Here is a 19,430-nt window from a genome sequence, read left to right as displayed (position 1 = left end):
GGTTCAATATAACAATAAACAATAATAAAAGTAAAAACTATACAATATGATAAAGAGGTAAGAAGAAGAGCTAGAGCAGAAATAGAAATAGAATTGTACATACATAATATGTACAAATATAAACAGTGTAATTATAAACAGTGTGGGCAGTCACTGTTATTAATAATAATAAATGATTATGAAAATTGCCCAGTTAGTGCAAACCAAAATGAGAAATCAGTTATAGTTATGTATACAGTTTTTATTGCACAGTGCACAGTGAGGTCTACTGGGAGCAGTGCTGATTGTAGAGTCTGACAGCAGCAGGAAGGGAGGACATGTGATAACTCTCCTTCACACACTTGGGGTGTATCAGTCTATCACTGAAGGAGCTGCTCAGTGCTGTGATAGTGTCCTGCAGGGGGTGGGACTCCTTCACCAGCAGCGATGACAGCTTATCTTCATCCTGCTCTCTCCTGGAACCTGCACTGGGTCAAGAGGGCATCCCAGCTGGCCTTCTTGACAAGTTTATCAAGTCTCTTCCTATCTGCTGCTGAGATGCTGCTGCTCCAGCAGACTACTCCATAGAGAATGGCTGTTGCCACCACAGAGTCATAGAAAGTCCTCAGGAGCGCCCCTTGCACTCCCAAGGACCTGAGCTTCCTCAGCAGATGGAGTCTGCTCTGAACTTTCTTATAGGTTGCTGCAGTGTGATCAGTCCAGACCAGTTTATCGTTCAGGTGAACTCCCAGGTACTTGTAAGATGTCACCATCTCAATGTCCGTTCCCTGGATGTTCACCTGTGTGCAGGGTTGTCTGTGCCTGCGGAAATCCACCACCAGCTCTTTGCTCTTCCCGACATTGAGCTGGAGGTGGTTTCGCTGGCACCAGTCCACAAAGTCCTGAATAAGTTCTCTGTAGGCCCTGTCGTCCCCGTCCCTGATGAGGCCGACGATAGCAGAGTCATCAGAGAACTTTTGTAGATGGCGGTGGGGTGATTGGAGGGAGAAGTCTGCAGTGTACAGGGTGAAAAGGAAATGGGGCAGGACTGTTCCCTGTTCCCTCATACTGCAGACGGCCGTGTCCGACACACAGTCCTGAGTCCTCACGTACTGTGGCCGGTTAGAGAGGTAGTCGGGGATCCAGGGCGTGAGGTGTTGGTCCATCCCCATGAGCTCCTGCTTCTCCCCCAAAAGTGCAAGCTGTATGGTGTTGAAAGCACTGGAGAAATCAAAGAACACGATACTCGCAGTAATCTTAGAATACGTAGAACACAGGCTATTTGTTTACACCCTTATGGAAAGGACACTTTTGTTATGACCCAGGCTGTTGGACTTTCCATTAGAGGGTCACAATGTAACAGTTACTACTGACCTCAAGAAGAGCCTCCTGTCTCAGCTAGCCAACAGCCTGCTACCTTCCGGCCCAGCTCATTGTACCAGAGCCTCCACTGCCCAGCACCCAAGCCCAGACTTCCTTTTGTATTTGCTTTTTGGATTTCTTAGAGACCTCAGCTTTGTTATTAAAGATTACCTTTTGTTCTTTACCCTGCCTCCCTCCAGAGTGTCTCGTGTTTGGGTCCTCACTATTTTACTGCATGTAACAGAGTTAACTTTGTCTGAGACCTCTCTGATCCAGGGAACTTTGACATATGTGAAATGACTCCACTCTCTGTCTTCTTCCCTTCATGTCATTCACCTTTTATTTTTGCTTTGCATTTTGTATTCATGATTCATGATATTTTTCATGATATTTTTAGGGGTTCCACATGAGTGATTGGCATTTGATTGTTTATAAATCCATTTATTTTGTAGATTTGTATTCTACTTGTTATTGTTTGTCACATGCATCTATAAATGTACTAACAAAATCATGTTAATTATCCTCTTCATTCTGTTGTTTTTGTCGGCGTTGACTTTTAATGTCTGTATTTTGTTTTTCTTGGCCTTTAATGTATCTCTCCCTGCTTTTGACTACTAAGTTGACTAAACATTTAATATTAAGTTAACTTCATTTGGATGAATTTAACATACATGCAACAACATGGCTCTTTGGTGTGGATCTACTTGACACAGAAACTTCAAACATCGCTCTGAATTGTGTGACAGACTAGCTGAACCACAGGATACTGTAGACCAGAGACGTACACACAGTGACTAAAGGGCCCTCTTCAACAAATGAAATAAATACACGTACAGTATGTTATTTTTAATAATATCTGTCATCATTGGGAACTTTTTCTTTTGCCTGAATGAACATGATGCTCTTTTGTCTTGTCCTAATGTAGGTGATTTACTGTGCAGTAGGATTAATTTACTCTCATTAATCATTGATCATTCATACAGATGTGATTTTTGTTGTTTTTATTCTTTATTTAAATTGTCTTCATACCCGCTCTGTATCATGGAGCTCATAGCTGTTCAACATTGTAACAGGCCCTTCACTCTGGTTAGCTGAGGTTACATAGCTTTATTCTAAGGAGACACCGAGCTATACAGTAAATTCAATAATAATGATATTGTTAAAATCTTTATAAAGCTCTGTTTCTTTTTCTGTTCATTCACACGTTCACTGTTTTGTAATCTTTTTAACACACTGCTTCTCTAATAATGTGCCTTTCTGTAATAAAGTCTCCGTTAACGAGTATGACCTACTACTGAACTGCTTCTCTGACTAAAGTCACATGAATTAATATTTTCCAACACAAGCCAGTTACAGTAGCTCTACTGCATCCTACATCTAATTCACCCAAAGACAGTTTGTGGATATGTTACTGGAAAAACAACTAAAATGCCATTTGTGTCTTCAGAAGAAGAAAAGAGAAAACAATATTTGAAACATTTTTTATTTTGCTTTGCGTTAAGGAGCAAACACTGACAGAGCGACTTAGACACGACTACACCTCCTACATACAATGAAGGTATGCTGAAGCAAAGCTTTGTGTAAGGTTGTTGCATTTAACAACCATTTCGCCTGATCTGGTCGATCCAGGGAAGGAACTTGGACACGTCTGTGTAGACATTGGGAAAGTCTTGGTTCCTACAATTTGGAGCCCCGAAAGATACAATACCAGCAGCCATCCCGTTGCACACCAGAGGACCACCAGAATCACCCTGTGAAATGGAAATATCTTTATATTTTGATACAAAAAATATGTAATGTGCCCAAAAACTTCCCAAAAACGGACAGAAAACTCACGAAGCAGGCTCCGTTGAATGTTCGATATCCACCTGCACAGATGACGTTGGCAGGATGACAAATCGTTTGCTGTCTACACATGTTCTTGTCGACGACAGACACATTCACCACCCTCAGGTCATAAACACCTTGCTCAGTTTCAGTCTCTCCCCATCCAGCTACATGGCACATTTGGTCGGGTTGTAGGTTCATGTCAGGAAGGGGGAGAGGAATGTGTTGTATTGTTCCACCCTCTCGAACACTCTGAGACAGCTGGAGACACAAAATCAGGATGTAGAAATGAACAGTGTCTGAACATGGTTTTACTCTTCATCAGGCTTCAGTTAAACAATCGCCAGCCCCCCCCCCAAAAAAAAAAAAACAAGCAAAGCTTAAATGCATCTAATTTGACTGTAAACGCACAACACGTCATCTGGGACAAATGGGCTGAAAGAAAATATGCTTACTTTGAGAAGCATGATGTCACTTCCACTGTCCACATTCCAATAATCAGGGTGTTTGCATTTCTGCACAACGCTCCTCACTGTCCCAGTGTTTCTGAGATTTTGGGTGCCCAAAACAACCCTCGCAAGTCCACTGCAAAAAGTTAGAATTGAGAGGTCGCCAGTAGATTTTCTCAGGTTGTTTTGCCAGCAACAAAACAAAGCAACAGATTATACATTTCTTTTGAAAAAAGTGAAATTATGTACAGTACTTTATACATTAAATTAAAAAATAGCAATGTCAGCATGATTCTGCACTTTAAAAATCTTTGTGTTGTGTGTCTTTTCAATAAATCTTCAGATCGTGGGTACCAAGAACTACACGTGCAGGTTTCCTGAATGAGCCAACATTGGGAGTTTATAGGTACATTTTCTAAAATTAAATAAATAATAAACAATAAAAATAGAAAACCATTAATAATATATTTCTTATTTTTTTAATTTGATTTGTAATCACATGGATCAAAGATTGCTGGAAGATAACTCACTCATCATCACAGTGCGCAGCAGTGAGCACAAAGTCGTCTCCGATGAGGGATCCTCCACAGAAATGATGACCTTTGTCGTTCTGCAACGAGGCCATATACTGCATCGAGTTCTCCGGGACTTTTACCCCATTTATGATTTTAGCTCCAAGTGCTGCAAAGATAAGTTAAGATCAAAATTAGCTAAGTGTCTCATTAAATGGAATTAATGAAAATATTCTGTTATCTTACCATTTTGTCCGAGATATGTCAGAACATGAAGGAGCAGAAGTTTGTGCAGAGCATGCATGATGGCTGCAAGTCAACTGACCGGTCCTCTTGGGGGAGCAAAGACGACTCTTTTATACAGAGTTTTGCTACGTTTGCATTTGTGGTCATCATCTATTTTATCTTGACTTCTAACCACGTCCTGTGTGCAATGGAAAATGCAAAGGTTTGCAACTTGTGTTATCTTTGCACTTACGTTATGCGATCAGTACATGACAAGTATAACAATTCATGTATAACACATTAATTAATTCTTCTTCTTTTTACTTTGCTTCTTACTTTTCATTTCCTCCACCACTCACTTGTTTTACTTTTCTGTATTTAGGACACGTTCAGCTTCTTGATTAGGTGACTTTTGTTAATTCAAGAACATGTGTGCAGATTCTTTAGTGTGGAAGTCAGACTTTGTCACTGTGACCCAGTGGCTGTGTTGGGTTTTGGTGAAAAAGCCCACTCAAAACAGTTCTTCTGAATTCTGTGACTAACTAGATGAACAATAGGAACCAGTTTCCCGCCTCCCACCCTCTCATGAAGTTAATGAGCTAAATTAATCCCAAGTGCCATAACAGAGGATCATCACTGATTCTGTTAATGGTTTTAATTGACCAGAATCGTGTCCATTTGATGAAAATCTGCTGTTGTATCAGTTCATGTTTGTGTTTTCTTATGTTGTCCCCAAAGTCATAGTCTTAGTCAGACTGTCCCCTGTTGTCAAACTGACCTCGGTCATTCTTGGAGGCTGTGGTGACTCCCCCTGTAATCTAAGGCCCAGGTTAAGAAACTCTAGGACCTTTGGCTCTAGAGCTAACTGAGCCATGAGCGAATTCACTAATGGTGACTAACTACACCTAGCTGCAGGGCGGGGGCGTATTTTCCATTAAGCACTCACGGCTATTTTTATTTTGGCTGTTATAATTGTCTACTATAAACACCAAGCAATATTCTCAGCAAGCCCGTCCCTACGTGAACGTTTTTACTGGAAACATGCAAGTATGAGGAAGCAAATAACACTCTGCCTTCGTTTCAAGATAACTTTAAATGAAGAAGGTGAGAAAAAAGTCCTGGATCCGTCTCTTAATCTGGATCCGCACCAAAAGTTAATGGTGTCTCTTCTGGTATGAGACTCATCCTCCATCAAAGTCTCATGGAAATCTGTTCTGTAGTTTTTGTGTAATCCTGCTGACAAACCAAACAAGGTAACAATTTAAACTTTGCATTAAATGTGACACAATTGACCAAACAACACTCAAAGGTGCAATGTGTGAGAATATTATTTGAAAACATGAAAAAATAAATTACAATTATCAACAACATGTAAATAACAGTTCTGACGTTATGACATCTATCTATTGTGTTGCAAAGATATACAGAAGTTGGCATGCTAACCAGCTAGCCCTGACCCTGATCCAAAGCTCCTGTGATCGGAGTGTAAACAACAACACTCCCCCAGTTGTCTGAGCTCCAAGTCCGGACTGCTAGCTGCATGGCTAAGTGAGCTAAGATGAGCTAACTAGTGAACAGCAGCCACAGTTAGTGCTTACTCTGTTCATAATAACAATATGTAATATGAAATGCAGTAAAAATACACTCATGCTGTCATCTTTTTTTTTTAAACTTGAATTTGGCATGTAATAAGTAACACATTTACATTTGTTATATTAACTATATTCAGTGTTAAACAGATCTGACTACATTATTCAGTGTTTTCTCTCTACAAATCCATAACTAGGTAAGTATCAACAAATGTAGTATTTTTTGTACATAAACGCAAGCTGATGCTGCCTAGTTAGCACGTCTTTATACTCAGCAGAGAGCCCCATGAGTCATGTCATGGTTTCTCTGCTTTTTGACCATTAGTGGGTGCTGCATCATCAGATGCCACAGCTACAGTCTTCTCTATCAGCTGTGTTACAGAACAAAACCATCACCTTAAGAGAGAGTTGTACATGGGGTCATTGCAGCCTGATGTTTCTATGTTAGCAAGTGCCTACATGTCTGTCTACTATAAGTCATTCCTAGAAGTCCCCTGTGAGCCTGACTCTGTCTAAAAGGTGACAAAATCCGCCTAGCAGCACCTCAAAAGCTCACTAATATATGTTTCATCTCATTTTTTGTAATCCATACAAAAACCAAAGTCTCAAACTTTGTAAAAAGAAATGTTTCTTTGGAGTATTCCTCTTTACAATTTTTTTTTACCTTGTATGCCTTTATAAATCTGCTAAGTAGATATTAAGTCTGGTTGTGCAATCTCTTTACAGCAGGATTTACTTTCTTCTCGGATCGCCTCTACTCTAAAACACAAAGACACAAGAAAGGTTTTCTTTGATGTGGATCTACTTGACACACCCTGCTGACATATTCGTTTGAATTCTGTGACAAACCACAGAAACCACAGTTTCCTCATTTAGATTTTAACATCAGTGTTCTCACAGACGCCGTTATAAAACGTGGTCGAGTTAAATTTCTTTCATTATTAGCAGCTAACGGTTGCTATTGGTACTCACTAGTAGTTGTCTGTTAATGCTTCATTTGATCAGAATCCAAAATAGGTTAAAGGTGAAGTGTCGAAAAATGTATTGAGTCGTGCAAACAAGAACATCTATACTAAAACAAATACACATCCAAGAACCAGACACATACACAGACTCAGGTAGGAATTCTACATAAAACTTACCTTTTAGAAAGAAAACCACATATATAGTTTATAAAATACCATTTCTTTCTTCAGATGAAAATTTATTTTAATTTAAATGAATCAATAGCTCTTTATTTTGCATTTCATATCAAGACCAAACACTGACAGACTGACTGTATGTTACAACAGGACAATTCAGCTAATAAAGCAGTCTTAACATACAAAGACACCCTGACACGCTAGCCCAGCCATGTATTGCGTCTGACTGATGAAATCATCTGGCAGCAGGTAGCGTGAAGACCAGAGCTTATCAGCAGGAGCTGATTGCCAACCTGCTGTAGGTGCATGTGTGTCAGCAGCTCTGGTGAATGGAAAGCCCAGCCTCTCAGTGCACCTCTGCAAGTACAACAGAAAATCAAACCCCAAAACACAAAATTATGACAGAGTGTAACGTTCTTGTCCTCATCTTGACTGTGTGTACTGTTTATATTTTGGCCTGTAAAGCACCAAATAATTAGTCGACTTCATTTAGATTAATTTAACACAGATGCAACACTAAGGCTCGTCTGTGTGGATCTTCTTGACACAGCTCCCTCAAACATCACATTGAACTGTGTGACAAACAAACTGAACCAGAGGAAACTGTAGACCAGAAACGTACAGGTAATATAAAAAGAGAAATATGTTGATTTTTACTGTATCAGTGACATTGTTTAGATTTTTTTTTCTTTTGCCTAAATGAACATGTTGCAAGATGTTCTTTGTCCTAATGGAGGTGATTTACTGTACACGATGAGGACTGTTTCATTTTTAATTGATTCTCATTAATCAATGAATTAGTGTAAATGCACTGATACATTTGTTTTTCTTGTTTCTATTCTTTATTTAATGGTCTTTTCACCCAGACTGTGTTCTGGAGCTCATAGCTGCTTAACATTGTAGCAGGACCTTCATTCTGGAGTGCTGAGGTTACATTAGGAGGCACTGAGCTATAAAGAAACGTAAATAATGATGTTATGTCTGTAATAAAGTCTCTGTTAATGAGTGTTCATCACTGACCTGCTTCTCTGACTAAAGTCACATGAATGAATATTTTCCAACACAAGCCAGTTACAGTAGCTCTACTGCATCCTGCATCTAATTCACCCAAAGACAGTTTGTGGATATGTTACTGGAAAAACAACTAAAATGCCATTTGTGTCGTCAGAAGAAGGAAAGAGAAAACAATATTTGAAACATTTTTTTATTTTGCTTTGCGTTAAGGAGCAAACACTGACAGAGCGACTTAGACATGACTACACCTCCTAAATACAATGAAGGTGTGCTGAAGCAAAGCTTTGTGTAAGGTTGTTGCATTTAACAACCATTTTGCTTGAGAATCTGATCGATCCAGGGACGGAATTTGGACACGTCTGTGTAGACATTGGGTAAGAGTTTGTCCAAACACACTGGATCTGCGAAAGATACAACACCAGCAGCCATCCCGTTGCACACCAGAGGACCACCAGAATCACCCTGTGAAATGGAAACATCTTGAAATTTTGATCCAAAAAAATATGTAATGTGTTCATAAACTTTCCAAAAACGGACAGAAAACTTACGTTGCAGAATCCGTTGTGTGTTTGATATCCACCTGCACAGACGACATTGTCAGGAAGACGATGAATCCATTTAGAGTCAGACCATTGCTGTCTACAGACGTTCTGGTCGACGACAGACACACCCACCAGTCTCAGGTCATCAACATCTCTACCATCTTCGGTAATTCCCCATCCAGCTACACGGCAGATTTTGTCGGGTTGTAGGTTCATGTGAGGAGGGGGGAGATGAATGTGTCGTATTGGTCCACCCTCTGGAACACTCTGAGACAGCTGGAGACACAAAACCAGGATGTAGAAATGAGCAGTGTCTGAACATGGTTTTACTCTTCATCAGGCTTCAGTTAAACAATCACTAGAAGTTGGAGCTGATGAATCTTTTTAATGAAAGTTAACTCTACAATATAACAGCTTTGATAGAATGTGTCTTGGCTAGAATTTCAGGGACATTTGTATTTGACATTGTTTTTTTTACCACTTTTGACATTTACCCTCACAGGAAAAAAACAAGCAAATCTTAAATGCATCTAATTTGACTGCAAACACACAACATGTCATCTGGGACAAATAGGCTGAAAGAATATATGCTTACTTTGAGGAGCATGATGTCATTTTCTAGTGTGTTCTGCTGATAATGAGGGTGTTTGCATCTCTGCACAACGTCTCTCACTGTCCCAGTGTTACTGAGATCGTGGGTGCCCAAAACAACCCTCACTGGTGTGCTGCAAAAAGTTAGAATTGAGAGGTCGTCAGTAGATTTTCTCAGGTTGTTTTGACAACAACAAAACAAAACAAAGCAAAAAAAAAAGAGATACATTTTTTGACAAAATGTTGGCTTGTATAACTTATTACTTCAAATCAAAAAGAAACAACTCCTGGAAGATGAAACGTAACTCACTCATCATCATCATCATCATGACAGTGCGCAGCAGTGAGGACAAAGTTGTTGCTGATGAGAGAGCCTCCACACACATGTCCGTCGCTGTCCTGCACTGAGGCCATATACCGCATCAAGTTGTCGGGGACTTTTACCCCATTTATGATTTTAGCTCCAAGTGCTGCAAAGATAAGTTAAAATCAAAATTAGTTAAATGTCTCATTAAATGGAATTAATGAAAATGTTCTGTTAGCTTACCATTTGGTCCGAGATATGTCAGAACATGAAAGAGCAGAAAGTTGTGCAGAGCATGCATGATGGCAGCAAGTCAACTGACTGGTCCTCTTGGGGGAGCAAAGATGACCCTTTTAAACATAATTTTTGCTTAATTTGCATTTGTGATTACCAGCTATCTTATATTGATTTCCAACCACGTCCTGTGTGCAATGGAAAATTCAAAAGGGTTGCTATCTTGTTTATCGGTCATCAGTTTCCTGCTTTGTCGTTGAGCAATACTGCCTCCCACCCAGTCATGAAACTAATAAACTAGATTAATCCCATAAATGTCATAATTAAGGATCATTACTGAGTCTGTTTTTGATTGACCAATATAAATTTGATGAAAATCTGCTGTTGTATCAGTTCTAAAACGTAGGTGTTTTGTTTTGTTGTCTCCAAAGTCGTAGTCTTGGTCAGACTGACTGTTGTCAAACTGACCTCGGTTGGTCTTGGAGGCTGTGTTCTGATCCAGTTCTGTGTGTTCACTCTCATGTCAGGCTGCCAAATCCAAACTGGGCCTTGTCACCCGTGGTGACTCCCCCTGTAATCTAAGGCCCAGGTTCAGACAAACTCTAGGACCGGCTGCACCTAGCTGCAGGTGGGGGCGGGGGGGTATATTTACCATTTAGCAGAAATGGCTACTTTTATTTTGGCTCTTATAATTGGCTACTTTAAAGGCCAATCAATACTCCCAACAAGTCCATCCCTACCTGAACGGGTTTACAGGAAATATGCAAGTATGGGTGTTACGTCCCCTGGGAGGTCTAGGGGCTGTGGGGAGTAACACATTACAAAAGAAAGCTTAACTCCCAAATCAGTTTTCAGGTTTTATTATGTTACCCAAAAAATAAAGATTTACTCTTTAAAACACACAAAGTGAAAATGCAAACAGAAACCTGTTCTTCCCTTTAGAAGAACAGGGAAGCCGGTGGCACTCCACAAACAGGTTTCCACTCACAGAAAAACACTAGCCATGCTCCAGCGGAGGAGGGCAGCACCTGGAGGACAAAGAGGCACAGAAGAGAGCAGCCACACCCACACACAACCACTGACGGCTCTCAGGCCGTAACAATGGGGAAACAAATAACATTCTCCCTTTGTTTTTGAGAAGATTTTAAATAAAGAAGGTGAGAAAAAAGTCCTGGATCCGTCTCTTAATCCGGATCAGCACCAAAAGTTAATGGTGGCTATTCTGGGACGAGACTCATCCTCCATCAAAGTCTCATGGAAATCTGTTCTGTAGTTTTGTTGTAATCGTGCTGAAAAACCAACCAAGGTAACAATTTAAACTTTGCATTAAATGTGACACAATTGACCAAACAACACTCAAAGGTGCAATGTGTAAGAATATGAGTTGAAAACATAAAAAAAATAAATTACAATTATCAACAACATGTGAATAACAGTTCTGACGTTATGACATCTATTTATTGTGTTGCAAAGATATACAGAAGTTAGCATGCTAACCAGCTAGCCCTGACCCTGATCCAAAGCTCCTGTTCTCAGGGTGTAAACAACAACACTCCCCCAGTTGTCTGAGCTCCAAGTCTGGACTGCTAGCTGCATGGCTAAGTGAGCTAACTAGCGAACAACAACCACAGTTAGTGCTTACTCTGGTGACATGCTACCCCCTGTTTGTCATAAGACATTAAGACTCCTTCATGTTTATGACAGTGTCTTATGCACACCCATTCAAATAAAGTCTTACCATTTTCTTTCGCCTCATATGCATCAGCTTCTTTCTTTCATGCACTGCTGTTACAGTTACTCTTACTAAAATGACTGCTTGCCGATCTGGTGCTGCTGCAGGGTGAAGCACATGCAGGCTGTGAAAGATCATTGTATAAATCTTTTCTCCCTTTTCATTTTTTATTTGCATCTCCTTAACATGTTCATTCTGGACCCTTTTGGACCTTCCTCTCACATTAAGTGAGTTTTATTTCAATTGAATCTAACAAGTGAAAACCACAGACTTTGTCACAGCCGTCTGAGACGTTTCTTTGTAATCTACAGACTGGGTGAGCCATAGGAACCACAGTTTCCACAGTCAGATATCAGAATCAGAATCAGAAATTCCTTTATTAGTTCTGCAAACGGACAAATTTGTGCGTCACAGCAGCCAAAGGACAGTTCAATACAGGGGCGAGGCCAGGGGGGGAAAGGTTAGGATGATTCCAAGGGCCTGGCACTGACAGGGGGCCCTTTGAGGGGCTAATAATATTATTATCTATCTTGAATATTTTAATCTGTCATGGGGCCAAAGATTTCTGGCGGCGCCCCTGGTTCAATATAACAATAAACAATAATAAAAGTAAAAACTACAATACAATATGATAAAGAGGTAAGAAGAAGAGCTAGAGCAGAAATAGAAATAGAATTGTACATACATAATATGTACAAATATAAACAGTGTAATTATAAACAGTGTGGGCAGTCACTGTTATTAATAATAATAAATGATTATGAAAATTGCCCAGTTAGTGCAAACCAAAATGAGAAATCAGTTATAGTTATGTATACAGTTTTTATTGCACAGTGCACAGTGAGGTCTACTGGGAGCAGTGCTGATTGTAGAGTCTGACAGCAGCAGGAAGGAAGGACATGCGATAACTCTCCTTCACACACTTGGGGTGAATCAGTGTATCACTGAAGGAGCTGCTCAGTGCTGTGATAGTGTCCTGCAGGGGGTGGGACTCCTTCACCAGCAGCAATGACAGCTTATCTATCATCCTGCTCTCTCCCACCACCTGCACTGGGTCAAGAGGGCATCCCAGCTGGCCTTCTTGATAAGTTTATCAAGTCTCTTCCTATCTGCTGCTGAGATGCTGCTGCTCCAGCAGACTACTCCGTAGAAAATGGCTGTTGCCACCACAGAGTCATAAAAAGTCCTCAGGAGCGCCCCTTGCACTCCCAAGGACCTGAGCTTCCTCAGCAGATGGAGTCTGCTCTGAACTTTCTTATAGGTTGCTGCAGTGTGATCAGTCCAGACCAGTTTATCGTTCAGGTGAACTCCCAGGTACTTGTAAGATGTCACCATCTCAATGTCCGTTCCCTGGATGTTCACCTGTGTGCAGGGTTGTCTGTGCCTGCGGAAATCCACCACCAGCTCTTTGCTCTTCCCGACATTGAGCTGGAGGTGGTTTCGCTGGCACCAGTCCACAAAGTCCTGAATAAGTTCTCTGTAGGCCCTGTCGTCCCCGTCCCTGATGAGGCCGACGATAGCAGAGTCATCAGAGAACTTTTGTAGATGGCGGTGGGGTGATTGGAGGGAGAAGTCTGCAGTGTACAGGGTGAAAAGGAAATGGGGCAGGACTGTTCCCTGTTCCCTCATACTGCAGACGGCCGTGTCCGACACACAGTCCTGAGTCCTCACGTACTGTGGCCGGTTAGAGAGGTAGTCGGGGATCCAGGGCGTGAGGTGTTGGTCCATCCCCATGAGCTCCTGCTTCTCCCCCAAAAGTGCAAGCTGTATGGTGTTGAAAGCACTGGAGAAATCAAAGAACACGATACTCGCAGTAATCTTAGAATACGTAGAACACAGGCTATTTGTTTACACCCTTATGGAAAGGACACTTTTGTTATGACCCAGGCTGTTGGACTTTCCATTAGAGGGTCACAATGTAACAGTTACTACTGACCTCAAGAAGAGCCTCCTGTCTCAGCTAGCCGACAGCCTGCTACCTTCCGGCCCAGCTCATTGTACCAGAGCCTCCACTGCCCAGCACCCAAGCCCAGACTTCCTTTTGTATTTGCTTTTTGGATTTCTTAGAGACCTCAGCTTTGTTATTAAAGATTACCTTTTGTTCTTTACCCTGCCTCCCTCCAGAGTGTCTCGTGTTTGGGTCCTCACTATTTTACTGCATGTAACAGAGTTAACTTTGTCTGAGACCTCTCTGATCCAGGGAACTTTGACATATGTGAAATGACTCCACTCTCTGTCTTCTTCCCTTCATGTCATTCACCTTTTATTTTTGCTTTGCATTTTGTATTCATGATTCATGATATTTTTCATGATATTTTTAGGGGTTCCACATGAGTGATTGGCATTTGATTGTTTATAAATCCATTTATTTTGTAGATTTGTATTCTACTTGTTATTGTTTGTCACATGCATCTATAAATGTACTAACAAAATCATGTTAATTATCCTCTTCATTCTGTTGTTTTTGTCGGCGTTGACTTTTAATGTCTGTATTTTGTTTTTCTTGGCCTTTAATGTATCTCTCCCTGCTTTTGACTACTCAGTTGACTAAACATTTAACATTAAGTGAACTTCATTTGGATGAATTTAACATACATGCAACAACATGGCTCTTTGGTGTGGATCTACTTGACACAGAAACTTCAAACATCGCTCTGAATTGTGTGACAGACTAGCTGAACCACAGGATACTGTAGACCAGAGACGTACACACAGTGACTAAAGGGCCCTCTTCAACAAATGAAATAAATACACGTACAGTATGTTATTTTTAATAATATCTGTCATCATTGGGAACTTTTTCTTTTGCCTGAATGAACATGATGCTCTTTTGTCTTGTCCTAATGTAGGTGATTTACTGTACAGTAGGATTAATTTACTCTCATTAATCATTGATCATTCATACAGATGTGATTTTTGTTGTTTTTATTCTTTATTTAAATTGTCTTCATACCCGCTCTGTATCATGGAGCTCATAGCTGTTCAACATTGTAACAGGCCCTTCACTCTGGTTAGCTGAGGTTACATAGCTTTATTCTAAGGAGACACCGAGCTATACAGTAAATTCAATAATAATGATATTGTTAAAATCTTTATAAAGCTCTGTTTCTTTTTCTGTTCATTCACACGTTCACTGTTTTGTAATCTTTTTAACACACTGCTTCTCTAATAATGTGCCTTTCTGTAATAAAGTCTCCGTTAACGAGTATGACCTACTACTGAACTGCTTCTCTGACTAAAGTCACATGAATTAATATTTTCCAACACAAGCCAGTTACAGTAGCTCTACTGCATCCTACATCTAATTCACCCAAAGACAGTTTGTGGATATGTTACTGGAAAAACAACTAAAATGCCATTTGTGTCTTCAGAAGAAGAAAAGAGAAAACAATATTTGAAACATTTTTTATTTTGCTTTGCGTTAAGGAGCAAACACTGACAGAGCGACTTAGACACGACTGCACCTCCTAAATACAATGAAGGTATGCTGAAGCAAAGCTTTGTGTAAGGTTGTTGCATTTAACAACCATTTCGCCTGATCTGGTCGATCCAGGGAAGGAACTTGGACACGTCTGTGTAGACATTGGGAAAGTCTTGGTTCCTACAATTTGGAGCCCCGAAAGATACAATACCAGCAGCCTTCCCGTTGCACACCAGAGGACCACCAGAATCACCCTGTGAAATGGAAATATCTTTATATTTTGATACAAAAAATATGTAATGTGTTTGTAAACTTCCCAAAAACGGACAGAAAACTCACGAGGCAGGCTCCGTTGAATGTTCGATATCCACCTGCACAGATGACGTTGGCAGGATGACAAATCGTTTGCTGTCTACACATGTTCTTGTCGACGACAGACACATTCACCACCCTCAGGTCATAAACACCTTGCTCAGTTTCAGTCTCTCCCCATCCAGCTACATGGCACATTTGGTCGGGTTGTAGGTTCATGTCAGGAAGGGGGAGAGGAATGTGTTGTATTGTTCCACCCTCTCGAACACTCTGAGACAGCTGGAGACACAAAATCAGAATGTAGAAATGAACAGTGTCTGAACATGGTTTTACTCTTCATCAGGCTTCAGTTAAACAATCGCCAGCCCCCCCCCCCCAAAAAAACAAGCAAAGCTTAAATGCATCTAATTTGACTGTTAACACACAACACATCATCTGTGACAAATGGGCTGAAAGAAAATATGCTTACTTTGAGGAGCATGATGTCACTTCCACTGTCCACATTCCAATAATCAGGGTGTTTGCATTTCTGCACAATGCCTCTCACTGTCCCATTGTTTCTGAGATCGTGGGTGCCCAAAACAACCCTCGCAAGTCGACTGCAAAAAGTTAAAATTGAGAGGTCGTCAGTAGATTTTCTCAGGTTGTTTTGCCAACAACAAAACAAAGCAACAGATTATACATTTCTTTTGATAAAACGTGAGTTTATGTAACTTATAACTTTAAATGAAAAATAAACAATTTCTGTAAAATAAATCTTAACTCACCTAACATCACAGTGCGCAGCAGTGAGGACAAAGTTGTCGCTGATGAGGGAGCCTCCACAGAAACGATGACCATTGTTGGACTGCAACGAGGCCATATACTGCATCTGGTTCTCCGGGACTTTTTCCCCATTTATGATTTTAGCTCCAAGTGCTGCAAAGATAAGTTAAAATCAAAATTAGCTGATTGTCTTATTAAATGGAATTAATGAAAATATTCTGTTAGCTTACCATTTCTTCCGAGACATGTCAGAACATGCAAGAGCAGAAGTTTGTGCAGAGCATGCATGATGGCAGCAAGTCAACTGACTGGTCCTCTTGGGGGAGCAAAGACGACCCTTTTATACAGAGCTTTGCTTCGTTTGCATTTGTGGTCATCATCTATTTTATCTTGACTTCTAACCACGTCCTGTGTGCAATGGAAAATGCAAAGGTTTGCAACTTGTGTTATCTTTGCACTATCTTGTTTATTGGTCATCGGCTGCGATCAGTACATGACAAGTACTGTATAACAATTCATGTATAACACATTAACAAATTCTTCTTCTTCTTTCTTTTGATTCTTACTATTCATTTCCTCCTCCACTCACTTGTTTTACTTTTCTGTATTTAGGACACGTTCAGCTTCTTGATTAAGTGACTTTTGTTAAATTCATACAAGAACATGTGTGCAGATTATTTAGTGTGGAAGTCAGACTTTGTCACTGTGACCCAGTGGCTGTGTTGGGTTTTGGTGAAAAAGCCCACTCAAAACAGTTCTTCTGAATTCTGTGACAAACTAGATGAACAATAGGAACCAGTTTCCCGCCTCCCACCTTCTCATGAAACTAATGGGCTAGATTAATCCCAAGTGCCATAACAGAGGATCATCACTGATTCTGTTAATGTTTTTAATTGACCAGAATCATGTCCATTTGATGAAAATCTGCTGTTGTATCAGTTCATGTTTGTGTTTTCTTATGTTGTCCCTTAAGTCATAGTCTTAGTCAGACTGTCCCCTGTTGTCAAACTGACCTCGGTCAGTCTTGGAGGCTGTGGTGACTCCCCCTGTAATCTAAGGCCCAGGTTAAGAAACTCTAGGACCTTTGGCTCTAGAGCTAACTGAGCCATGAGCGAATTCACTAATGGTGACTAACTACACCTAGCTGCAGGGCGGGGGCGTATTTTCCATTAAGCACTCACGGCTACTTTTATTTTGGCTGTTATAATTGGCTACTATAAACGGCAAGCAATATTCTCAACAAGCCCGTCCCTACATGAACGTTTTTACTGGAAACATGCAAGTATGAGGAAGCAAATAACACTCTGCCTTCATTTCAAGATGACTTTAAATGAAGGAAGGTGAGAAAAAAGTCCTGGATCCGTCTCTTAATCCGGATTAGCACCAAAGGTTAATGGTGTCTCTTCTGGGACGACACTCATCCTCCATCAAAGTCTCATGAAAATCTGTTCTGTAGTTTTTGTGTAATCCTGCTGACAAACCAAACAAGGTAACAATTTAAACTTTGCATTAAATGTGACACAATTGACCAAACAACACTCAAAGGTGCAATGTGTAAGAATATTAGTTGAAAACATGAAAAAAAAATTACAATCATCAACAACATGTGAATAACAGTTCTGACGTTATGACATTAATTTATTGTGTTGCAAAGATATACAGATGTTGGCATGGTAGCCAGCTAGCCCTGACCCTGATACAATGCTCCTGTGCTTGGGGTGTAAACAACAACATTCCCCCAGTTGTCTGAGCTCCAAGTCCAGACTGCTAGCTGCATGGCTAAGTGAGCTAAGTGAGCTAACTAGTGAACAGCAGCCACAGTTAGTGCTCACTCTGGTGATATGCTATCCCATTTGTTCATAATAATAATAATATGTAATATGAAATGCAGTAAAAATGCACTCATACTGTACTGTCATCTTTTTTTAAAACTTGAATTTGTCATGTAATAAGTGATACATTTACATGTGTTATATTAAATGTATTCAGTGTTAAACAGATCTGACTACATTATTCAGTGTTTTCTCTCTACAAATCTATAATTAGGTTAGTATCAACAAATGTAAAAAAAGGTACAAAAAAATATTTTTAAACAAGTACATGAAAGAGGAAGTATGTTAACGGAGGATGATGAGGGATAAATCTATAAATAGAATAGGGTTGATTGTTATATTATAACTAACTTAGTATATGGTATATAGGTTCTTCCCACTCCTTTTTTGAACAATGTGCAGTGTTTTGTTATGTCTTAGCTCTTTACTTTATTTTACTTTTTTAATTTCTTTTTTTTCTTTCTTTCTTTTGTATGGACAAATAGTTACATACATTTATTTTTATATATACATGTTCGAAATAAAATCAATTCATTCATTCATTCATTCATTCATGTAGTATTTATTGTACATAAACACAAGCTGATGCTGCCTTGTTAGCCCGTCTTTATACTCAGCAGAGAGCCCCATGAGTCATGTCATAGTTTCTCTGCCTTTTGACCATTAGTGGGCGCTGCATCATCAGATGCCACAGCTACAGTCTTCTCTATCAGCTGTGTTACAGAACAAAACCATTACTTGAAGAGAGAGTTGCACATGGGGTCGTTGCAGCCTGATGTTTCTATGTTAGCAACTGCCTACATGACTGTCTACTATGAGTCATTCCTAGTCCCCTGTGAGCCTGACTGTCCAAAAGGTGACAAAATCCGCCTAGCAGCACCTCAAAAGCTCACTAATATATATGTTTTATCTCATTTATTCTAATCCATACAAAAACCAAAGTGTCAAACTTTGTAAAAAGAAATGTTTCTTTGGAAGTATTCCTCTTTACAACTTTTAGTTTACCTTGTATGCCTTTATAAATCTGCTAAGTAGATATTAAGTCTGGTTGTGCAATCTCTTTACAGCAGGATTTACTTTCTCATACACACACTCTTGGATCGCCTAAAGCACAAAGACACAAGAAAGGTTTTCTTTGATGTGGATCTACTTGACACACCCTGCTGACATATTCGTTTGAATTCTGTGACAAACCACAGAAACCACAGTTTCCTCATTTAGATTTGAACATCAGTGTTCTCATAGATGCCGTTATGAAACGTGGTTGAGTTAAATTTATTTCATTATTAGCAGCTAACGGTTGCTATTAGTACTCACTAGTAGTTGTCTGTTAATGTTTCATTTGATCAGAATCCAGAATATGTTAAAAGTCGGAAAATGTATTGAGTCGTGCAAACATGAACATCTATACTAAAACAAATACACATCCAAGAACCAGACACATACACAGACTCAGGTAGGGATTCTACATAAAACTTACCCTTAAAGGTTTTGTGTGTACCTTTTAGAAAGAAAGGCATATACAGTATATAGTTTTTTAAATACCATTTCTTTATTCAGATGAAGAATTTAAATGAATCAATAGCTCTTTATTTTGC

At 39.9% G+C, this 19,430-nt stretch overlaps 3 protein-coding genes across 3 annotated transcripts; all 3 read right to left on the bottom strand.

Moving 5' to 3' along the window:
* Positions 1 to 2,814: 2,814 nt before the first annotated feature.
* LOC311258617 (cathepsin G-like) lies at positions 2,815 to 4,454 on the bottom strand. Its single transcript, XM_084355061.1, has 5 exons — positions 4,376 to 4,454; positions 4,148 to 4,298; positions 3,624 to 3,753; positions 3,178 to 3,429; positions 2,815 to 3,092 (listed from the first exon to the last, which is right to left on the bottom strand). Exons 1-5 carry the CDS (start codon positions 4,431 to 4,433, stop codon positions 2,937 to 2,939), a joined length of 747 nt encoding a protein of 248 aa, XP_084211187.1. The 5' UTR covers positions 4,434 to 4,454; the 3' UTR covers positions 2,815 to 2,936.
* Positions 4,455 to 8,303: 3,849 nt separating this feature from the next.
* Positions 8,304 to 9,921, bottom strand: LOC311258402 (complement factor D-like). Its single transcript, XM_084354652.1, has 5 exons — positions 9,780 to 9,921; positions 9,543 to 9,702; positions 9,237 to 9,366; positions 8,648 to 8,917; positions 8,304 to 8,561 (listed from the first exon to the last, which is right to left on the bottom strand). Exons 1-5 carry the CDS (start codon positions 9,835 to 9,837, stop codon positions 8,403 to 8,405), a joined length of 777 nt encoding a protein of 258 aa, XP_084210778.1. The 5' UTR covers positions 9,838 to 9,921; the 3' UTR covers positions 8,304 to 8,402.
* Positions 9,922 to 10,767: 846 nt separating this feature from the next.
* Positions 10,768 to 16,097, bottom strand: LOC311258073 (mast cell protease 2-like; the record flags this gene model as incomplete). The annotated part of the gene is made up of 6 exons (XM_084354119.1): positions 10,768 to 10,798; positions 13,088 to 13,285; positions 15,038 to 15,177; positions 15,263 to 15,514; positions 15,705 to 15,834; positions 16,003 to 16,097. 6 exons carry the CDS (start codon positions 16,095 to 16,097, stop codon positions 10,768 to 10,770), a joined length of 846 nt encoding a protein of 281 aa, XP_084210245.1.
* Between the last annotated feature and the right edge of the window lie 3,333 nt (positions 16,098 to 19,430).

The sequence above is a fragment of the Pagrus pagrus genome (genome assembly GCF_965226575.1).
Source record: "Pagrus pagrus genome assembly, chromosome: 6".
Classification (NCBI taxonomy): Eukaryota; Metazoa; Chordata; class Actinopteri; order Spariformes; family Sparidae; genus Pagrus; species Pagrus pagrus.
This window is presented reverse-complemented; position numbering and strand designations above follow the sequence as displayed.